This window comes from Cetorhinus maximus, chromosome 10 (assembly GCF_964194155.1).
Source record: "Cetorhinus maximus chromosome 10, sCetMax3.hap1.1, whole genome shotgun sequence".
In the NCBI taxonomy this organism is placed as follows: Eukaryota; Metazoa; Chordata; class Chondrichthyes; order Lamniformes; family Cetorhinidae; genus Cetorhinus; species Cetorhinus maximus.
The window spans coordinates 42389367-42410440 of NC_135888.1; the positions used below are offsets into that span (position 1 = coordinate 42389367).

The following is a 21074-nucleotide window of genomic DNA, read 5'->3' on the forward strand; positions in this document are numbered from 1 at the left end:
ATCACAGGGTATCAGCTCTAGTGAGTCACAGAATGGGCAGCTATTTCAATATATTTTCCATTTTTCTTCCTCCTCACCTGACCTGTACAGAGTATCAGTTTCACAGACATCAGCAATCCATGGCTGCCTTTGCCAAGTGACCATTCATATGTGGACCTAGGTAGTGACTACGAACACATCAAGGGCAAATAAGTGCTGGCCTCATAGAAGCCTCATAGCTGTCACTGGTCACTCAAACAGCTGATATCTGTGTACAAGCACACAGCGATCAGCAGGGTCACCATGGCTGATTCTTCTCTTATGTAAGGAGTGTGGAAGGTTTGCTGTGTCTCTTAATGCTTTCCTGGGGGGTGGGGAGGGGTGACGGGGGTGGAGGGATGGTGGCGGTGGGAGCAGTAGCTTTCATTGCGGTGGTCACAGGTGGTGGGGTGAGTAACTGAGAATTGGAGTGCCCTTACTGTTGTACTTGGGAAGTAAAGGACTGACATTTGCAGGGACCCTTATTGCTTTCCCAGTTGAGACCAGTTTTGGGACTTCCTTCACCTTAGCGTCAACCACAAGCCAGGGAAATGTTGATATTTTTAATAAGTCAACTGCTACAATTTGCCATTTACTTTCCATTCCAAATCACTATATCACCAAAACTTAATTGAGCATATTACCAAATTCGTTTCATTTTTTGACCTTGCATATAAATGTTTGCATTAATAAGTTGAAGAGAATTTGCATTAGAAATGGAACCTTTTCCACATATCAGCAGCAAGCCCCCGCCAAATGACTTGTAGAACAGCTTATTGGAAGTGACAATCCATATGCTCTGACCTAACACTCCGCTTTATCCCAGAATCAGAATAACACCTCCTAGCTGCATAGTTGATTGACATTTTTCCATTTCCTTCAAAAGCTGCTGGGTAACCTCTCTAATCAGGGGGAAGGCAGAAAGGGATAAACCAGGGAACTACAGGCCAGTCAGTCTAACCTCAGTGGTGGGGAAATTGTTGGAAGCAATTCTGAGGGACAGAATTAAGCTATACTTGGAGAGGCAGGAATTAATCAAGGACAGTCAGCATGGCGTTGTTAAGGGGAGGTCTTGTCTGACCAATTTAATTGAATTATTTGAAGAGGTGATCAGGTGTTTGGATGCATTTGACATAGTCTACTTGGACTTCAGCAAGGCTTATGATATGGTCCCACATGGGAGACTGATAACGAAGGTATGAGCTCACGGGATCCAAGGCAATTTAGCAAATTGAATCCAGAATTGGCTGAGTGGCAGGAAGCAAAGGGTGATGGTCGAGGGGTATTTTTGTGACTGGATGCCTGTGTCCAGTGGGGTTCCACAGGGATCGGTGTTGGGTCCCTTGCTGTTTGTGGTATATATAAATGATTTAGACTTGAATGTAGGAGGGTTGTTCAGTAAGTTCGCGGATGACACGAAAATTGGTGGGGTGGTAAATAGTGAGGAAGATAGCCTTAGATTACAGGAGGATATAGACGGGCTGGTCAGGTGGGCTGATCAGTGGCAAATGGAATTTAATCCGGATAAATGTGGGGTGATGCACTTGGGCATGACAAACAAGGCACGGGAATACACAATGAATGGTAGGACCTTGGGAAGTACCAAGGATCAGAGGGACTTTGGTGTGCATGTCCACCGGTCCCTTAAAGTAGTGGGATAGGTAGATAAGGTGGCTAAGAAGGCATATGCGATACTTGCCTTTATTAGTCGAGGCACAGAATATAAGAGTAGGGAGGTTATGCTGGAACTGTATAAAACGTTGGTTAGGCCACAGATGGAGTATTGCGTGCGGTTCTGGAATCTGCATTATAGGAAGGATGTGATTGCACTAGAGAGAGTGCAGAGGAGATTTACCAGGATGTTGCCTGGGCTGGAGAGTTTTAATTATGAGGAGAGATTGGATAGACTGGGGTTATTTTCCCTGGAGCAGAGGAGACTGAGGGGGGACATGATTGAGATGTATAAAATTGTGAGTGGCATAGATAGGGTAGACAGAAAGGAACTTGTCCCCTTAGCGGAGGGATCAATAACCAAGGGGCATAGATTTAAGGTAAGGGGGCAGGAGGTTTAGAGGAGATGTGAGGAAGAATTTTTTCATCCAGAGGGTGGTGAGAATCTGGAACTCACTGCCTGAAAGGATGGTAGAGGCAGAAACCCTCATAGCGTTTAAGAAGTATTTGAATGCGTACTTGCGATGCCATGGCATACAAGGCTATGGGCCTAGTGCTGGAAAATGGGATTAGAGTAGTTAGGTACTTGTTTTACCAGCACAGACTCGATGGGCTGAAGGGCCTTTTTCTGTGCTGTAGACTTCTATGACTCTATGGTTGATAATTAGTGCCAATCAATGGACCTTCCAGGCCAGTGACCCAGGACTGGCTAAATGTATTTCATAACAGAGATGCAACTACATCTTTAAAAGAGTTTAAACTTCTTACACTAAATATGAAAGCAGGATTGATATGAACAATCTCCTTCTTCATTTTTCCTCAGCTCCCAGCCCCTGCCCAATGATCTGATTATCACAGGCAGGTTTTTAAGTCACACTGGCTGAGATGCAGTGTGCTTATATAGTCATTTTGTTGGCGGGTAGTAATTCTGATAAGTGGTTGGCGGTCAGGGAATAGCAGGATTCAGGCTGGTGGTTGAAAACTCCGAATTTCAGGAGGCACAGAAAATCCCCCACCCTTTGGGTTCTTAAGCTGCGTCTTACCAATAAATTCCCACTGCACCTGGTTCATCATTTTCTGCACATTGGATTTTATTTTTGGCAAACCACAATTGCACAAGACATAGTCTGATGCAATCGCGGCTTTTGTTCTGCAGTTTGTCTTTTGCTAATGATCAAAGTTCACTAAGGTCCTTGATAACCCAAATATTCACTGCCTCAATATCATGACGCAGATGTAAGTGTATATAGAAGAAAAATATAATCAAATATTTGGCATCCAGATTATAATTTCAAATTTTCCAAAGAACCCATTCCAAAACCAAGTGAATGAAAACCCCAACTTGTTCGTGTGTTGGAATGATGCAAGGCCACTAAAAGAATCCTGTCTCTTCAAGATTAAATTAATTAGTTGTGTTGAGTAGAGTGCCCTCTTTTTCAAGTGAAGAGGATCATCTCTTCCTTCCAGTTGTGTCGAAATAGGACTTCATCCCACTCTGTCACATTTATATGTTTCATTCTCTCCTCCCCAAATGGACCCTCATAGTGTGAATAAAATCACTTCTCACGGCTAATGGGCATGTAATTAATTCCCTAATTGGTTCCCCCTGATTAGCTTGTTATTTTCCTGCAGTATTAAATGTTTTAAAAGCGTCTGGAGCAGATCATTACTGAAGCAGTGAACTGACTAATAGTTTCTGATTGGAGTTGTCCAACTCAAAGGATAAGTACTTGACTGTTTTTAGTTCCAGTCTGAAACCCCAGAGGCAATTATGTTGTTCAAATGCTGTCATTACTGCATCACTGCGTTGTAGGCATCAGTGTGGAAAGGGTGAGAAACCGGAGGGGGGGTTGGGGAAGCATCAAAATGGACCAACACTAGGATAATGTCATCAAAGAGGGAGGACTGAGGTACAGGCTGCATCATATAGAAGCTAAGCGGCTTAATAGTTAATGTACACTTTGCCAATATGATCTTCTGAACTGGTCGCGATCACCTGAAGGGATCAGAGAAAACACTTCCAGTGTTTTTTACCCTCTTTATTGGCCCTGTTTCGTTCTGGCTCTTTGCCTCTTCAAGTAGATTGCATGGTTGCTAGGAGGTCGGAAATATCTAGTCCTAATGCTCCAACCATCATGACTGTGGGGCAGATTTGGGGGACCAGCTGGCCTTTTTCTGTCCATCAACTTTTTAAGGTCTTTTGTTGTAAAGCAACCTCAAGAATACAAAATCTCACCAAACAATGATGCCTGCCATTGTCTGGGGAACAACAGACCAAGCAGGCAGCAGACCAGCCTAGTTCCATAAACCCTCTGTTTATTAGTTTTCTTACTTGTAAGTAGGCAGAGATTGGGAGCACCTCTATCTCAAACCAGATGAGTTTCGATCTTTAAATTTAAGTTCACACTTTGAAAGTGGACTTCAAGAATGGGAAAGGTGGCAATGAGTGCAGATAATTGGCAGATGACTGAAAGAGAATGGAGTTGTCGGATGGTAGCAGGGCGGGGGTGGGGTGGCGGGGGGGGGGGGGGGGGGAAGTGCAGTAAATTTCAGGTGTTCGGACTTCATAGGATAGCATCAGACTCCACCTAATTTCATCATGGTTAAATAGTCTCACAACATTCACCACAAGCTCGTGTGAAAACGTGCCCATTTTTGTGAGGTGTCACAGGTGTGTCCACGAAACCATAACCTGGTCCGAGACACCACCTTCAGCGAAGGAAGTGAGCAAACTGAGGGAAAAAAGACATTTGAAAGCACCCAAATAAACAACAAGGTGAAGGAAGCGTCCAAAACGTAACTGCTGACGGTACTCATTCTCACTTCAAAGACTGACACATGGCAGTTTTAGTTATTCTACCATCAAGGGTAACGAAATAACTTTGTGCTTTTTGTTACTGAAAAATAATGTTTGAAGACTAACATTTGGGTCCCCCACTCTCCTGACAAAATTAACTATTCATGAATTTCTGCATTTCCTGTCCTGGACTCATCTACAAGTCCATCAAATTCTGAAATCTCAATGAGGTCTTCTAACCAAAATAGATCTCTTAAATCAGGTGATTTTGGACTTCACTATCCGACAAGAATTCAATCCCATTTTTAAAACAATTCCAACAGCATTCAGATCATCAGATGCTCCAAATACCGTACCTTCCTTGACGGGAATGGTTGGCTTCTTCTGACGAAGTCCCAGCAAAATGAAAAAGAGAACCAGTGGTATAAAGATCTCAAACGCCAGTACCCACTGTGAACAAAGAAAAGGAGAATGAAATTTAGTACAGGAAAAGCTATTCATAGCAGTCATCAACCTCAAATTGTCAAGCTTTCATGTTGAGTCTTCTCCTGCTATTGGCTTTTTAGTGCCTCTTCCATATGCCTCCCCTTTCCAGATTATCTCCCATTAATTAGCAAGGCTAATGCTGGGAACTCACTGTATGCCTTTCAATCCAAGCTTCATCTCTTACCCCACAGAGAGACCTGACAGAATGGTTTTTGTTAGGCTGCATTTGGTGGCATAGTAACTGCAGAGACCACAATTCCCACTCATGCACATTTGCAGTCCTTGTATTAATAATACAGCCCACATGCTACAACTATTCTTAATCTCCAATAATAGTCTTTCCCCATTCCCATTACCTTTTCTACATTTAATCCTCATTAATCTATATCCCACTATGCATAACATACTATGCTTAATACACATTAATATACTTTCCACTATATCATTACTTCTATTCGCGAGTATTGCACTAATCAGGACATTTCGCACGAATACCAATATAAGGGGAAAACAACAATTTATACTGTATGTGGGGAGAGTGCTGATTAGTAGAGGTGTTGCCATGGAGAATGCACCAGTAATGCTGACTGAGTTAACTGCCAAGCATTGTTTGAAATTTAAACATTAAGACCATAAGATGCAGGAGCAGGAGCCGGCCATTCGGCCCATCAAGTCTGCTCCACCATTCAGTGAGATCATGGCTGATGTGATAATCCTCAACTCCACTTTCCTGCCTTTTCTGCATAACCCTTCATTCCCTTACTGATTAAAAATCTGCCTATCTCAGCCTTGAATATACTTAATGACCCAGGCTCACATGCCCTCTGTGGTAAAGAATTCCTCCTCATCTCTGTTTTAAATGGGCGCCCCTTTACCCTGAGATTATGCCCTCTGGTCCTAGACTCTCCCACAAGGGGAAACGACCTCTCAGCATCTACCCTGTCAAGCCCACTAAGAATCTTATATGTTTCAATAAGGTTGCCTCTCTTTCTTCTAAATTCCAATGAGTACAGGCCCAATCTACTCAACCTCTCCTCATGAGAAAATCCCTCCATACCTGGGATCAGCCTAGTGAACCTTCTCTGGACTGCCTCCAATGCCAGCATATCTTTCCTTAGATAAGGGGACCAAAATTGTTCACAGTATTCTAGGTGTGGTCTAACTCGTGCCTTGTATAGTTTTAGCAAGACTTCCCTATTTTTATATTCCATTCCCTTTGAAATAAAGGCCAACATTCCATTTGTCTTCCCTATTACCTGTTGAACTTGTATGTTAGCTTTTTGGGATTCATGCACAAGGGCTCCCAAATCCCTCTCTGCTGCAGCCTTCTGCAGTCTTTCTCCATTAACTATTATTCAGCTCCTCTATTCTTCCTGCCAAAGTGCATAACCTCACATTTTCCCACATTGTATGCCGTCTGCCAAGTTCTTGCCCATTCACTTAACCTGTCTATATCCCTCTGTAGATTCCTTGTGTCATCCTCACCACTTGCCTTCCCACCTATTTTTGTGTCATCTGCAAACTTGGCGATAGTACATTCACTTCCCTCATCTAAGTCATTAGTATATATTGTAAATAATTGAGGCCCCAGCACTGATCCCTGTGGCACTCCACTAGTTACTGGTTGCCATCCTAAAAATGCCCCTCTTATTCCAACTCTCCATCTTCTATTAGTTAGCCAATCCTCTATCCATGCTAATATACAACCCCCGACACCATGGTCTCTTATCTTGTTAAGTAGCCTTATGTGCGGTACCTTATCGATCACCTTTCGGGAAGCCAAATATATTACATCTACTGGTTCCCCTTTATCTATCCTGCTTGTTATCTCCTCAAAGAATTCTAATAAATTTGTTAGGCATGATTTCCCCTTCATGAAGCCTTGATTAGATTATGTATTTCTAAATGTTCTGCTATTACATCCTTTATAATAGACTCCAACATTTTCTCAATGACAGGTGTTAGGCTAACTGGCCTATAGTTACCTGTTTTTTGCCTCCCTCCCTTTTTGAATAAGGGTGATACATTGGCCATTCTCTAATCCTCTGCGACTTTTCCAGAATCTAAGGGTCCTTGGAAGATTACTACCAGTGCATCTGCCACCTCTGTAGCTACTTCCTTTAATATCCTAGGGTGCAACCCATCAAGTCCAGGAAACCTTATCAGCTTTTAGCCCCATTAGTTTCCCTAATACTTTTTCTCTAGTAATAGTTTTTGTATTTATTTCCTCCCCAACTTTTGCCCCTTGATTATTTAGTATTTTTGGAATGCTATTAGTATCTTCTACCATGAAGACTGAAGCAAAGTATTTATTCAACTCCTTTGCCATTTCCTGGTTCCCCATTATTCCTTTTTTATATATTTATATATTTAAAGAAGCTCTTACTGTCTGTTTTTATATTACTTGCTAGTTTATTTTCTCCCTCTTTTTTTTGGTCATCTTTTGTTGGTTTTTAAAACTTTCCCGATCCTCTGACTTAACTGACTAACCTTTGCCACATTGTATGTTTTTTCTTTCAATTTGATACTATCCTTAACTTCCCTGGTTATCCATGGTTGGTTTATCCCCTTCCTTGAATCCTTCTTCCTCACTGGGATATATCTTTGTTGAGGGTCATGAACTATTTTCTTAAATATCTGCAATTGTTCATCAACTATCTTTTCTGCTAAACTCCTTTCCCAGTCTACTCCGGCCAACTCCAACCTCATTCCATTGTAACTACCCTTATTTATGTTTAGCACAGTTGTTTCTGACCCAAGTTTCTCACTCTCAAACTGAATGCTAAATTCTACCATATTATGGTCACTATTTCCTAGGGAATCCTTTACTCTGAGATCATTTATTAAACCTGCCTCATTACACATTACCAGATCCAAAATAGCCTGATGGATTCACAACATATTGTTCTAAGAAGCTGTCCCGAATACATTCTATGAATTCTTGCTCATGTCTATCTCTGTCAATTTGTTTTCCCAATCTATATGAAGATTAAAGTCACCCATGATTAATGTACTGCCTTTTTCACATGCCCTCATTATCTCCTGATTTATCCTCTGTCCTACAGTATCATAAATCTTTAATCATTAACATCAAGTTCACATTATTTTTCCTGGTAAGAAGCCCATATCCTGTTAACTGGCATATCCTGTATGGTTTGTGGAATTGTAATCAATCTTGGACTCTCCCACTGCTTCAACTGATGAGTGGTCAGCAAAGAAAAAGACCAGTTTACAGTCCAGGTTGATGTCATCTCATGTGTGATGTTAGGTCAAGTCTCAATTGCATAACCAATTGCAAACATTGCACATTAAGTCAGTGTTGGAGGGATGGATGGAGGCATTAGCTTTGTGCCATGCTCGCTTGTCCTGAAGGCACTTGACTCTGTTCTCTTCAAATGTCGAATTTGCTCGATGACAGAGCTTTTCCGTTTGGGTCTGTACAAGGTTGTTTTTTTCCCCATGTATTGTGATCCAGCTTGCAAGCGCCAAGGTTGGCTTTCAGATTGTTTTTATATCTAAATTTGGGACGTCCTGTGATGCGGGTTCCTGTGCACAGCTGCCTTTTGTATATAGGAATCCTCCATTCAAACCAAATGGTCAGCCTAAATCTTGCATCCGATACGTCTAATAAAAACACTATGGTAAACCTGAACTCCCCTCGACACTAAGATCATATAATCAACCAATGAGGAAAACTGCATATGCGCAAATACACCTTCACATTGACATCAGGAGATATAGTGTTTTTGCTAATCTCAAGAGTGCCCTTCACAACACACACTGCTTCTCAGAGTCAGAGGTGGGATCAAATCCCATTCTAAAGACTTCAGCACATCATTCAACCCGACACTTAAGTACAGTGCTGCCTTACATGTTAGATGGTAAATAATGGCACCATCTGTTCAGATGGATGTAGTAGATCCCTTTACAAAGAAGAGTAGGGAGTTGTCCTGGTGTTGTGTCCAATGTTAATCCCTTAACCAGCCTCACAGTTGCTCTCCAACCAGGGCTTGAGTTCTAAAAACAAGACTGACCCTCCAGTGCAGTACTGAGGAAGTCTGCACTGTCGGATGAGGCATTAAAATGATATCCCATCTGCCTGTCCAGGTGGTTGCAAAATATCCCATAGGACTACTTCAAAGAACAGGGGAGTTATTCCAACGTTCTGGCCAATATTTATCCTTCAATCAACATCACTAAAATAGACTATCTGGCCATTGTCATTTTGCTCTTCATGAGCGCTTGCTGCGCCCAATTTGGCTTCCGCGTTTCCTAAATTACAACAGTGGCTACATTTCAAAAGATACTTCATTGACTGTAAAGCACTTAGAGACATCCAGTGGTTGTGAGAAGTGCTACATTAATGCAAGTTTTTCATCTTTTCCCACGTTTATATATCCATCTTTTATCTTAGTAGTGCTCGAGGGAGTTGGTTGTGCACAAATTGTCTGCGCCTGCCGTAATTCAGAACAGTAGCTGCACTTCAGAAGCAGTTAATTGGCTGCATATGCTTTGGGAAGCCCTGAGGACATGAAAGGTGCTTTATAAATGCAATTTCTTTCTTCCGTTCTTTTACAGTTGCGATAACAGAATGATCACGTACTGTATCTACACCACAATTTGAATTATCACTATCATCTGGAACCTTAGCAACACAACACCAGAGACCAAAAGAATTAAAAAGATGAAGACATACTTAAGATGTACATGATTTAACAGGTGGAATTCAATGGGTCTTGAAGACCATTGCTTCCAAAACTCCTCAGGCCATACTTGTGAATCGCTACCACTACACATTCACTAATTGCCTGCTCCTCAGATGAGGCTAACATATATGCTGAAGGGCCATGAGGGCTCGAAACGTTGACTGATTTCTTCTCCGCCGATGCTGCCAGACTTGCTGAGTTTTTCCAGGTAATTCTGTTTTTATTTTGTTTTGGATTTCCAGCATCCGCAGTAGCTTTTAGCTTTTTGTTTTTATCTAACATATGTCTTTCCTACTGCACCTTTAGAAGAGTCTCTCAATCAATTAACATCTTAAGTGCTTCCCATTCCATATAAAAACCTGACAGTTCTGCTCTCCAGACGGATGGCTAAGTGCTGAAGATGTGAATTCTGCAACGCAGGAAAAGGAAATCAAAAAATGAGCAAATAAAAGCAGCCACAATGAAACACTAATACACCCGTAAGGTGTATCCGACTGCAACAGAAACAAAATGCACTAAGTACACAAACAGTAACATTGATTGAAAGGCCAAGACAGACAAACTAATGAACCAATTAGAAAGTTGAGCATTCAAGTCCAACTCCAGAGACTTGAGCAAATAATCTAGCTGGTATCACCGAGGGAATGCTGTACTGTTGGAGGTTTTTCGGATGAGACATTAAGCCAAGGCCCCGTCTGTACTCTCAGTTGAATGTAAAAGATGCAATGGCATTATTACAAAGAAGAGCAGGGGAGGTTATCCCCGTGGTTAATATTTATCCCTCAACCAACATAACTAAAAACAGATCATCTGATCATTATATAATCGTTGTTTGTGGGAACTCGCTGTGTGCAAATTTGGCTGTCACGCTTCCTACATTACAGCAATGACCACTTTTCAAAAGTACTTAGTTGACTATAAAACACTCTGGGTCACTGAGGTTAATAAAGGTGCTATTTAAATGCAAAGCTCTTTCTTTTATTTCTTCGCTTGCTCATTTAACCAGGGCATCAGGGATGTTTGCTATTTTGTGCTTTTAGATGTCAAAAACCATTGTGTTCTGCAACATATCATTTGAATATTATAGGGTCCCCATCTCCTGGTTGTAAACAGCATCAGGCTACAAGAACCCAGTAACTACCTACATTTAGTAACACTGCTTGAAACCAATTATAACCTCTGTGTAGTTATACCTGCACTAACTGAATGTTCATCACTGGGTCTTTAAAGTTTGCAGGCAACAAGGGTAAATGGACTCCCAAGAAAAATGTGTGGAGGAGATGAGGGGGACAGGACTGCACGCCCTGCTGCCAATCTAACTCTCCCACTGGAGGCCAATCCCCTCAGCAGCCCAGAGATCGTAAGCAGCAAGTGGACACAATCCTGTCATACGATGGATTCACAGCATTCCTACTCAATTCTTCTTGCAACAATTTCAATTTTCACTTGTGTTACACATTACTTCCTTCAACAATGCTGCCTTATTATCAGCGCTTTCTACCCCCATCATAAACTATTCCATTATTTTGTTGAAATGTTGAAGAAATGCAGACATTGCGCTCGGATGATTCAGCACACAGACTTCTTTAATCCAACTCTCCTTACACAATGAACTCCACAAGTTCAAAATTCACTCTGTTGTCACACGCTCATCTTCTCTCACCCTGGAGAATACTCTCAGGTGGTGGGGTCACCAGGGCAGACTTTGCCTTTTGCCTGTTTTACCAGCTTTTCTAATTTGTCTTCCTGAATTTGCATGCAGGAAAATTCCCTTCCCCGCACATTAAAGAAATATCATGATCACTGGTTTAATTTTGAAATGCATTTAGAGTTCCAATTGACAAAAATTTAAGCAGAAGCTAGATAAGCACATGAGGGAGAAAGGAAATGAAGCTACAGGACGAGATAAGGAGGGATGTGAGGAGGCTCACGTGGTAAATATTTGTGTAGATCAATTGGGCCAAATGGACTATTCCTATGCTGTACATTCTCTGTAATTCGATATATGTAACAAACACAACCTCTCTCCCTCATTAAAGTCTCAACTCATTCGCAAATTCTCAGAGCTTTTGACTTTGTTTAACATTTTCAGTTAGAACTTTATTTTAAAAATTTAAATGCCTTGATAATCGCTTTTTAGGAAATATTCTTGCAGCTATCTCCAGGATGAAATGATACAAAGAGTCACAGGACTCATCTGAGTCAGCAGCAATGATTTCTGAAATCAGCTGGTGGAAAGGCTTGTGTGTGTGTTTGCGTGTGGGATGGGGGGTGGCGGGGGGGAGAGAGAGGAGGATGACAAACTTATGCTGCATGGCACAAGCTGTTAGGGATCAAGCAACCATTTCAGGTATAGTGAATGAGACATTATGCGTGGTGTGCAGGTAGAGCTTTAATCCGAGGGATAATGTTTTTCCAATGGAATATTTTAGCCAATTTTTATTTAGGGAGTTTGTGAAGGAGTGTTTCAGATTTTCATTCCAGATTTTCATTCTATTTTCTTTTCTCCTCGGAACAGAAAGGGGAGATTTGGTGGGCGTCTTCAAGATTGAAAGGGGGTTTTGACGAAGTGGCTAGGGAGAGGTTGTTTCTATTGGCGACAGCAGGGTTAGTGAGCAGGGAAACACGAATTTGGGCAGCTATCAGATGAACCAGAGGAGAGATGATGAGAGATTTATTTTACGCAGTGAGTTGCAATGATCCGAAATTCACTGTCGGTGCAGTGGGGGAGGGGAGGTGGTGGCAGTGGCGGATATGCAGATGTAACGGTGACTTTTTTTGCAGGAGGGAGAACTAGATGTATTCTTCGTAGGGTGGGTGGAGGGAGAAATCTGAAGGTCTAGGGGAGCTAAGGAGCAGAGTCATGGAGCTGATTGGATGGCGCTTTCGGGATTATGGGTCAAATGGCTTCCTTCAGTGTTGATTCTATGAACCCTTGTTTCACTTATTAACTTGCAAGACTTCTAGAAATATCAGGAGGCCCTGCAGCTCAGGCTTGAGTGAGGACAAAAACTTCAATTATTTTCCAGCTTCATTTCATCATCTTGTTGTGGGTACAAACAGGTGGATTAGCCCTGCAAATATGTTTAATTTTCAGGGTGATTCAGTTCTCCCTGTGGGGTGCAGCCTTACAGGAAGTGCGAGTTGCAAAACTGAAGCTAGAACTTTGTAGCTCTATTTCTGACGGAGCTCACTTGTGATGTGGTTCTCCACTGGGCTTGTACAATCAACCTTTCAGTTCCCTCTGCATTTCAAGTCTGTCTTGTTGTCATAAGAAATTTGGTCCTAAATTTCATCTTTCTTGATGAAAATGCAATAATTTCCTTTGATACAAGCACCACCAGATTAAATGTTCAGAGCAGTCATTAAAGAAACAGATTCTCTGGTCATTATCACACTGCAGTTTGTGGGATCTTGCTGTCCAAATTTACTTTTGAATTTCTCTACATCGCAACAGTGACCGCACTTCAAAAATACCTAATTGACTGTAAAGAACTTTTTGATGACCTAAGGTTGTGAAAGGCATTGTAGGGGTGCCCTGATTCTACAGAGGGGGGGCATATTGTCCATGCTCCTTGTGTGATGCAATGTGAGATCCTGCCATGACAGAGGCTGTTCCTGGGGAAGATGTCACTCCTGACAACCACAGTATATGTTGCGATATCCTGATCAGCATCATGAATCAATATATATATATATATATATATATATATAATTTTAAATTCAGGGTGTTTATCATTCTCCCTGTCTCTAGCGCTCTCTTTCTCTCGCACGTTCTTTTTCTCTGTCTGCCTCCCATAACCCTTGACTCCATTGTCTATCAAAAATATGTCTAACTCAGGCTTCGAATAAATTCAGTGACCCTGCCCCCACTGCTTTCTGGAAAAGAGAGTTCCACAGACTAACGACCCTCAGAGAAAAAAATTTCTCCTCATCTCCGTCTGAAAAGGGTGACCTCTTATTCTTAAACTGTGTCCCCTGGTTCTAGTCTCCCCGACTAGTGGAAACATCCTCCCAGTATCTAACCTGTGAAGTCCCCTCAAAATCTTATATATGTTTCAATAAAATCACCTCTCATTCTTCTAAACTCCTATGGGGAGTGAATTCAAGTTTATTCATTCTTTCTCTCTTACTCACTCATTTGGTGGATGTTTCACCTTGTAGGACACTGGTTGAATTGAGGCCAGTGTGTCCTACTAAGGAGCATTCCTGTTTTTCTGGTTATTAAATTGGGATGATCAGTTGAATCCGACTAATTCATGTTCTTCTAAAACATCTATCCTATTGCACCAGACCTAAACAGTCTCAATCTTGGCCATCCAGTCTTTGCTTTGGAACTGCACTATTTAAAACATCCAACTAGACTGAAAACCAAAAGGACTTAAGGAACTACTGGTCCCATCTCCCCAGTGACACTAACACAAGAGGCAGCTGGCATCAGAATCTTATCTCCTGGCTCATTTTCAGCATCATTGCTTTCCATAGGGTCATGAAATGACAGACTGCAATAGCTCAGATTCTTTTCCTATTGAGCCAACAAACCACAAAATATTTAGAGTTTGTAGTATCCATTTTCTCCATTCCTTGCAAAAGCCTGAGGAAAGTCAAGGATGCTGGGAAAATGCAGGATGCGAACACAGCAGATACAAAGTGAATGGCCAAGGCACACGTTACAACCAAGGCTGGACGACATAGAGCATTAGGCAAAATAAAATGCGTTTATGTGATGCCAAAAATTAAGAACACATTGGTCATAGAAATGACAGACAGAGGTAACCATCCAGTAACAAATCAGCCAATTTAGCAAAACAGAAATCCATCAAACCATGAATCAAGCCCAAATGGTTCATTGAATACGCACTACACCGAACTAATAGGAAATCCAAGACTACAGTGATCCGAGGGATTAAGAGACCAGCAACCTATCGAGTTTGTCTCACTCCGCTTCAGAGTCAGTTCCAAATTTCACACCCACGCCAGGAGATAAACATTCTGTAAATCTAAAATAAAAGCAAAGTGTTTGGGAAGCTGCAGATCTGAAATTAAAATTGAAAGTTCTGAAAAGACTCAGCCAGTCTGACAGTATCTGTGGAGAGAGAAACAGAGTTAATGGGCGGGATTTTCCAGCCCCAACACCAAGCCATTGACTTTTAACAGCTCTTCAAATTTTACTGTCCCGCCTGCGACAATGCCTGCTGGTGTCGAGGCTAGAAAACCCTGCCTAATGTTTGAGTCCAATATCACTCCAAAGAAGAGTCATATTGGACTTGTAATGATAACTCTGTTTCTTTCTTCACAGCTACTGGCAGGCGGGCTGAGTTTTTCCAGCACTTTCTGTTTTTAGTTCTGTAAATCCATGTGTGTGTGTCCCTACTCTCTCTCTCACTTTTATCTCTCACTTGCACCTACAAGTGTTTCAATGATGCCAAACTTCTAATACAATAAAACGGGACCACAGGTCAACTTGGACATCACTTTTTCTTCTTTAACTGTAACCTAATAAGGATTAGAAACTAGTCATTTGCCTGTGGATCTCAAGAGGTTTTTTTCACCTCTTTGTAGCATTCTGTACCATCAATACATAACATTATTTCAAGCACAGTATTTTCCCAATACAGGCCCAAACCTGCAATCTTTGCATTCATTCTGTAAATTTTCTTTAGAACAATCAATCTGTAAGATAAGTATCGTTCGAATTCAGTGGGGTTTTACATTCTTCTCATCATTGAATCAATCAACCCATAAAATGTTACCTCCATGAATTGATACTTCCAAGACTGTGTAGGATGTAAATATGTGACACAACATCAGTGTTAGCCTTCTTGTCTCTAAGTCTGAAGATTGTGGAATTGAGTCTCACTCCAGAGACTTGAGCACAGAAATCCAGGTCGATACCAAAAGCTTGGTCAAAGTGAGGTAAAGAGGCAGAAGAAGGGTATTCAAGAGCCTGGGGCCTAGGCACCTGAAACCATGACAATCCATGGTGCAGCAATTAAAATTGGAGATGCACAAGAGGCCAGAATTAGAGGAGAATAGATATCTGGGAGTTGGAGGCGATCACAGAGAGGGAGGGGCAAGACCATGGAAGGATTTGAAAATAAGGACAAGAGTTTTAAAATCAAGATGCTGATTGACCAGCAGCCAATAGGTCAGTGAGTAAAGAGAACAGGACTTGGTGGGAGTTAAGACACAAGCAGCAAGGTTTTAGATGACTTTGTTTATGGAGAGTAGGATGTGGGAGACCAGTCAGGAATACATTGGAATAATCGAGTCTAGAGGTAACAAAGGCATGAATGTGAGTTTCAGATGATGATCTGAGATTGGGACAAAGTCGGGTGATGTTATGGAGGTGGAAATCGACAGTTTTAGTAAATACAATAGGAGGGCAGAAGCTGAGCTCAGAATCAAATGTTACACCAAGGTTGCAAACAGACTGGCTTAATCTCAGACTGTTGCCTTGGAGAAGAATGGAGCCAGTAGCTATGGAATGGAGTTTGGGGACGGGACCAAAAGCAATGGCTTCAGTCTTCCCGATATTTAACTGGAAGAAGTTTCTGCTCATTCAGTTCTCCACAGGTCAAATTGTTCTCATCATTAGTGTCAGGTTGAAATAAGCAGTAACATCAGTAACTTAAAGCTAATGTTACAGAACTCAAAATGCCACAACAAAGTTTAATGGGCAAAGTCTACAATTGTACTGCTGGTTGTCCATCCCAGTTCAGGTGGACACTGAATAGCTATTTCACATGCCTCATAATGCAATGAAATCCTAATGACAGCTCAGTAACAGTATTCTAAAGCCTACTGTCTAATACAACTCTTTTATTAAGATTACATTTCTGCCTCTGTGCAGAATGGCCACAACACAAGTCTTAAGAGATTAGTTAATTGGATGATGGATCCAGTGAGGACATCAGTTTTGGTTTAGGAAGTATTTAAGTTTACTTATTTAAGTCCATGGGATAAGTTATGTCTTCACGCACAAATATTTGATTTCTGGTGTGCGTGGAGCGGATGGGAAGTTCACTTTGCTCCCTATTCCAGAAAGTGCAACAACCATGGAGAATTCTGCTGAAGGGTCATGAGGACTCGAAACGTCAACTCTTTTCTTCTCCGCCGATGCTGCCAGACCTGCTGAGTTTTTCCAGGTAATTCTGTTTTTGTTTTGGATTTCCAGCATCCGCAGTAGTTTTTTGTTTTTATGGAGAATTCTTGTCCTGTTTTGCTGTTTTGCTTTATCATCGGTAAGAGTGCAGAGGAAGAGGGAATATTTATCAGACAGATTCTTGGTAGTAATAGTGTCACTCTGCAGCAGTGTTTTGGAACAATAGTGTATGTGCACTGCCACATTTCAACACTGGCTGAGATCTTGACCTCAGCCAGAGCATCAAACGTGGTTTTCTGCTCTGAATTATCACTATTATTTTACACTATAAGTGGTTAAAATGGCAGAATTTCTGCCAAAGAGTACACATAGCTATCACTTGGAGTAATTGCTGATGAAATCTGCATTGTGATAACGGTCACTGTCAGTGACATAGCAACTGATTCAACTTGAAATTTCCCAAAGGACAAAACAGTCAACTGAGCTTATAGGAAAGCTGGCACATAATCTGGTTTCAGTGAAATATCTGTCAGAACTGCAGCAAATGTAATACAACACTTCTATGAACTAAAACAACACTTGCGTGAAATGTCTCACATAAGAATACAACTCCCACAGTAGAGTGGCAGATCCTGCCAGTTAGGACTCTTCTTCCTCCATTGAGGAGAAACTCTTGTTACATTATTTTAAAATAAACCATTTATGGCTAATTCCATTAATTTTTTTTTAAAAATCTACATGTTAGCCCTTTATCAAACAAAAATTTCTCCCTTTCCTGTAACTCTACTGCTGTACTAAGATAGCACATCCTAGTACAGTAGAGGAGTTTAATTGTTTGCCTGAGAATAAATTCAGCTGAAACTTCTGGGAGAATAAACAGCTGGGAATCTTGAACAATGCTCCAAGTGACGAACAGAACACCAATTAAACCTAGCACGGAGACTGCAAGCTGTGTGTTTGTGTCAGTGCAATTTTGGAAACTGTTGTGTCACTGTCAAGACAGCCCTGTTCCAAGCAACATGTTTTTATGTTGAACACACATATCAACATTACAGGAAGTCAGTATTTCAGTCCAGATGCACAAGTGATTCAGCCACCGGTACAAAGAGTCAGGAACCAAGAATGAATGCAGAACTCAATGGCTGTAACATCAATATATAGGGATAAATACTGACAGGGCAATGGGGTGAACTGCCCTGCTCTTCCTTGGAATAGTGCCAAGGGATCTTTTACATTCACCTGAGAAAACAGATGGAACATTGACTTAATATCTCATCTGAAAGGCAGCACTGGCTTGTCAGTACTGAACGGCATTCTGCTAGTGCTGCACTGAAGTGCCAACCTAGATTTCATGCTCAAGGCTCTCAAGTGGGATGTGAACCCACAACCTTCAGACTCAGAAGTGAGAGCGCTTACCACAGATAATGCAAAATGCTCTCTGCCTTAAATCACCTGAGAAAGTTGAGTGGCTATAGGCACTGAAGATCGAAGACCAATGCCAATGACCATACAATGCCAGCTGAGAACAGGCATAAATCTGACAGAGTTAAAGAGATATTGGGTTATTAAAAAAAAGCATATCTCCACAACGGAACTTTGCAGCACGCAGATTAACAGGCTTGAAATGGTTAAGAATCAGAGTGGAGAGCAATAAAGAAGATGTATGAGATGGGTAGGACAATATTAAATTCTCTCAGGAGGTTGGGGTAACTTCAAACTGCCTTTGTAAACATCCAACATATTACCCACATTAAAAAAAAGTGACGGGTCGGAGTAAGAGTTATAAATATCAAAAACCCATTGACAATCTTTGAAGGCTGAAAAGCATACAAAGGGGCACTAGGGGCTGCAATACCAAGTAAAGTCCACCTTCTTTTGCACCTTTCTTCTGGACTTTGTTTGGATACTTAAGTCCAATTGTGGTTTGCTCTGGTCTGGTTCAATCTAAGACCAACTGATTTCTACAGTGGGAGAATTACCAGAACAGTGGGAGATAAGCCTGGATGCTGTGCCATGTCAACAGGCTAGCCATTCACCTCTGGGGAACTAGATTCAAATGTACCCCAGCCTGGTAGGTTGGAAGCCTCTCCATTGGTGTTAAGAGTTGTACCTGAGAGAATTTGGGCAGTCTGTGAGTACTGCACAAAAATCTGTCCTTAAGATGGGCACCATAGAAACAATCTAACTCAGAGATTACAGGACAGCTGATGGGAGAAATGAGATGTGTTACATGTGTGCAGCAAAAGATGTTCTTCCGATGTTTGTACTCAGGTATAGTGTTGTGGCAAATTCATCCAAAGCAAAAGTTGAATGGTTTTGTTTTTGAAAGAATCAGCAGGAAGCACAAAATCTTGATCAGCAAAAGACCCACAAATGGTCACAGCGACCTGCTGCGTGATGGTATCACTGTGGATTAAAGGCCGCAACGCAATCTCTGGATTCAGCCAGCCAGTATAAACTGAGCACATTTCATTCTCGGGCTGGTGATTGCTCGAACCCGTGTTGTATTTCTTTCCGCCTTGTGGCTTATCGGTATTTATTTAGAGTAATCATCAACATTTAGCATAAAGGGAAAATAACAGTTTTCAAATGACTTGTGAAAAATAAAGTGCATGCAACATTACAATGTCCACAGAGACAGAAGATGTCAGCAGACATATTTAGATCACCTCAGCAATCACATGAGGTTGTGCAGCTGTATTTCACTGATGCTGACACCATAACCCAAGAGCCTTCATGCATTGCTATGAACAGATGCACAGACAATTGCAGAATACCTATTACATTACTTTGCCCCTACAATTGTCACCTGTTCCCTCCTGAAGTTGGCAATTTGATGGATTGTCATGGATTATTGCACCTAGTGGTTACTTTTCATGTCTATCCCAGTGAGAGATTGGTGGCAGGCTGTTTGACAATAGTGGCAATTGCAATCAAGATCTCAATCCTGGCCTCAGAGTTTGGAGATGCTGGACCACTGTAGGGTTGCCAACTCTCCAGGATTGGCCTGGAGTCTCCAGGAATTGAAGATCAATCTCCAGGACACTGATGTGTGCAACCCTGGAGAAAAATCATAGGGGCATTAAAAAAGATTTTTTTTTAAATTTCCTTTCAACATTTTTCCTTGCCAGATATAAAAATATTGAAAATGGGGGTGTCGGTGGGTTGGGGGGGCTGGATACTCCAGCTGAGATCAGCTCCTTCAACATAGCCAGTGGAGGTGGAGTGGTGCGGTGAGCTGCATGTTACACACACTAAACTACCAAATGCAAATGTGTTAGTTGCCAATAATGCTCAACTCTGTAACATCCACTAGCCATACTGTTGTAATATATCTTTAAGGGAAGCCATCACTAGAAGGGAAGTCTGTCATGTGAACCAGTCTCAGGCTGGGATTTTCTGGCCTCACTGTGGCGGGACCCACTGTGGGGAATGTGATAGGCCAGCCAAAAGTCCACTGACTTCCGTCGGGACCAGACAATCCTGGCGGCAGGCAGGGCCAGAAAATCCTGCCCTCAGAAATCCTGGCGTGTGAGCAGAGAAGACACACAACACAGCTCTGCTGCTGATGTCTTCAAGCTTTCGATATATATATGTAAAGTTCCCATGTGCCTGGTCTTGACAAATGAACCAACATGTTTACACAATCCCTTATGAGTGATTGGTGCCTTTATATCATTATAAAAACATGACACATACAATCTATCACCTATGAGAACTCTTTGCTCAACCAACTCTGGTCTCTTAAACATAACTTCTCCCTTCACCCCACCATTGGCAGCCATGGCTTCAACTGCCTAGCACAGTGCTGCAGAATTCCTTCACTAAACCTCTCAGCTTCACTACCATTAAAGCTCAGCTTTTTGACCAAGTGTTTTTAGCCACCCCACCTTCACATTCAGATATCTAATGTGTAATTATAGTTGTTGACTGGTCTCCCTGGGTCTATATCTCATTTTACAGAAATCGGCAGCAGACTCAAAATGGAGGAAAATAGGGGCTCTACACACCAGGAAGTGAATAAATCACAGCAAGAAAGCTCATAAATTTAAAATGTACTCGCTGTGTGTTCACCCCTGATGTTGATTTATTCTGAACATGTTGCCACAGAAACTAAAGATCATTAGAATCTGGCAAAATGGTCAAATACGGTTTTGCTCTTTGTAAAGCTAGCATGTTGCAGGGCTTAAGAAAGAGTGCTGTACTATCTGAGGAGAGGGGGAGAAGAGCGACAGGGGAGGGGAGAGAGGGAGAAGAGCGACAGGGGAGGGGACGGGGGGGCAGGAGGAGA

General features: G+C 41.8%; 1 protein-coding gene across 6 annotated transcripts in view; it reads right to left on the reverse strand.

The window, feature by feature from the left end:
• The window catches only part of abca2 (ATP-binding cassette, sub-family A (ABC1), member 2), a 576571-nt gene that overhangs the window by 399772 nt on the left and 155725 nt on the right, over positions 1–21074 (reverse strand). For 4 of the 6 annotated variants that reach the window (XM_078550348.1, XM_078550347.1, XM_078550346.1 and 1 more), the window contains exon 2: positions 4843–4936. The exons of 1 other annotated variant lie outside the window; for it this stretch is intronic. In XM_078550348.1, coding sequence (XP_078406474.1) covers positions 4843–4936 — 94 coding nt within the window. Of the gene's footprint in view, positions 1–4842; positions 4937–21074 lie in introns of those variants that run through there. One more of the 6 variants, XM_078550350.1, reaches the window with a different exon arrangement.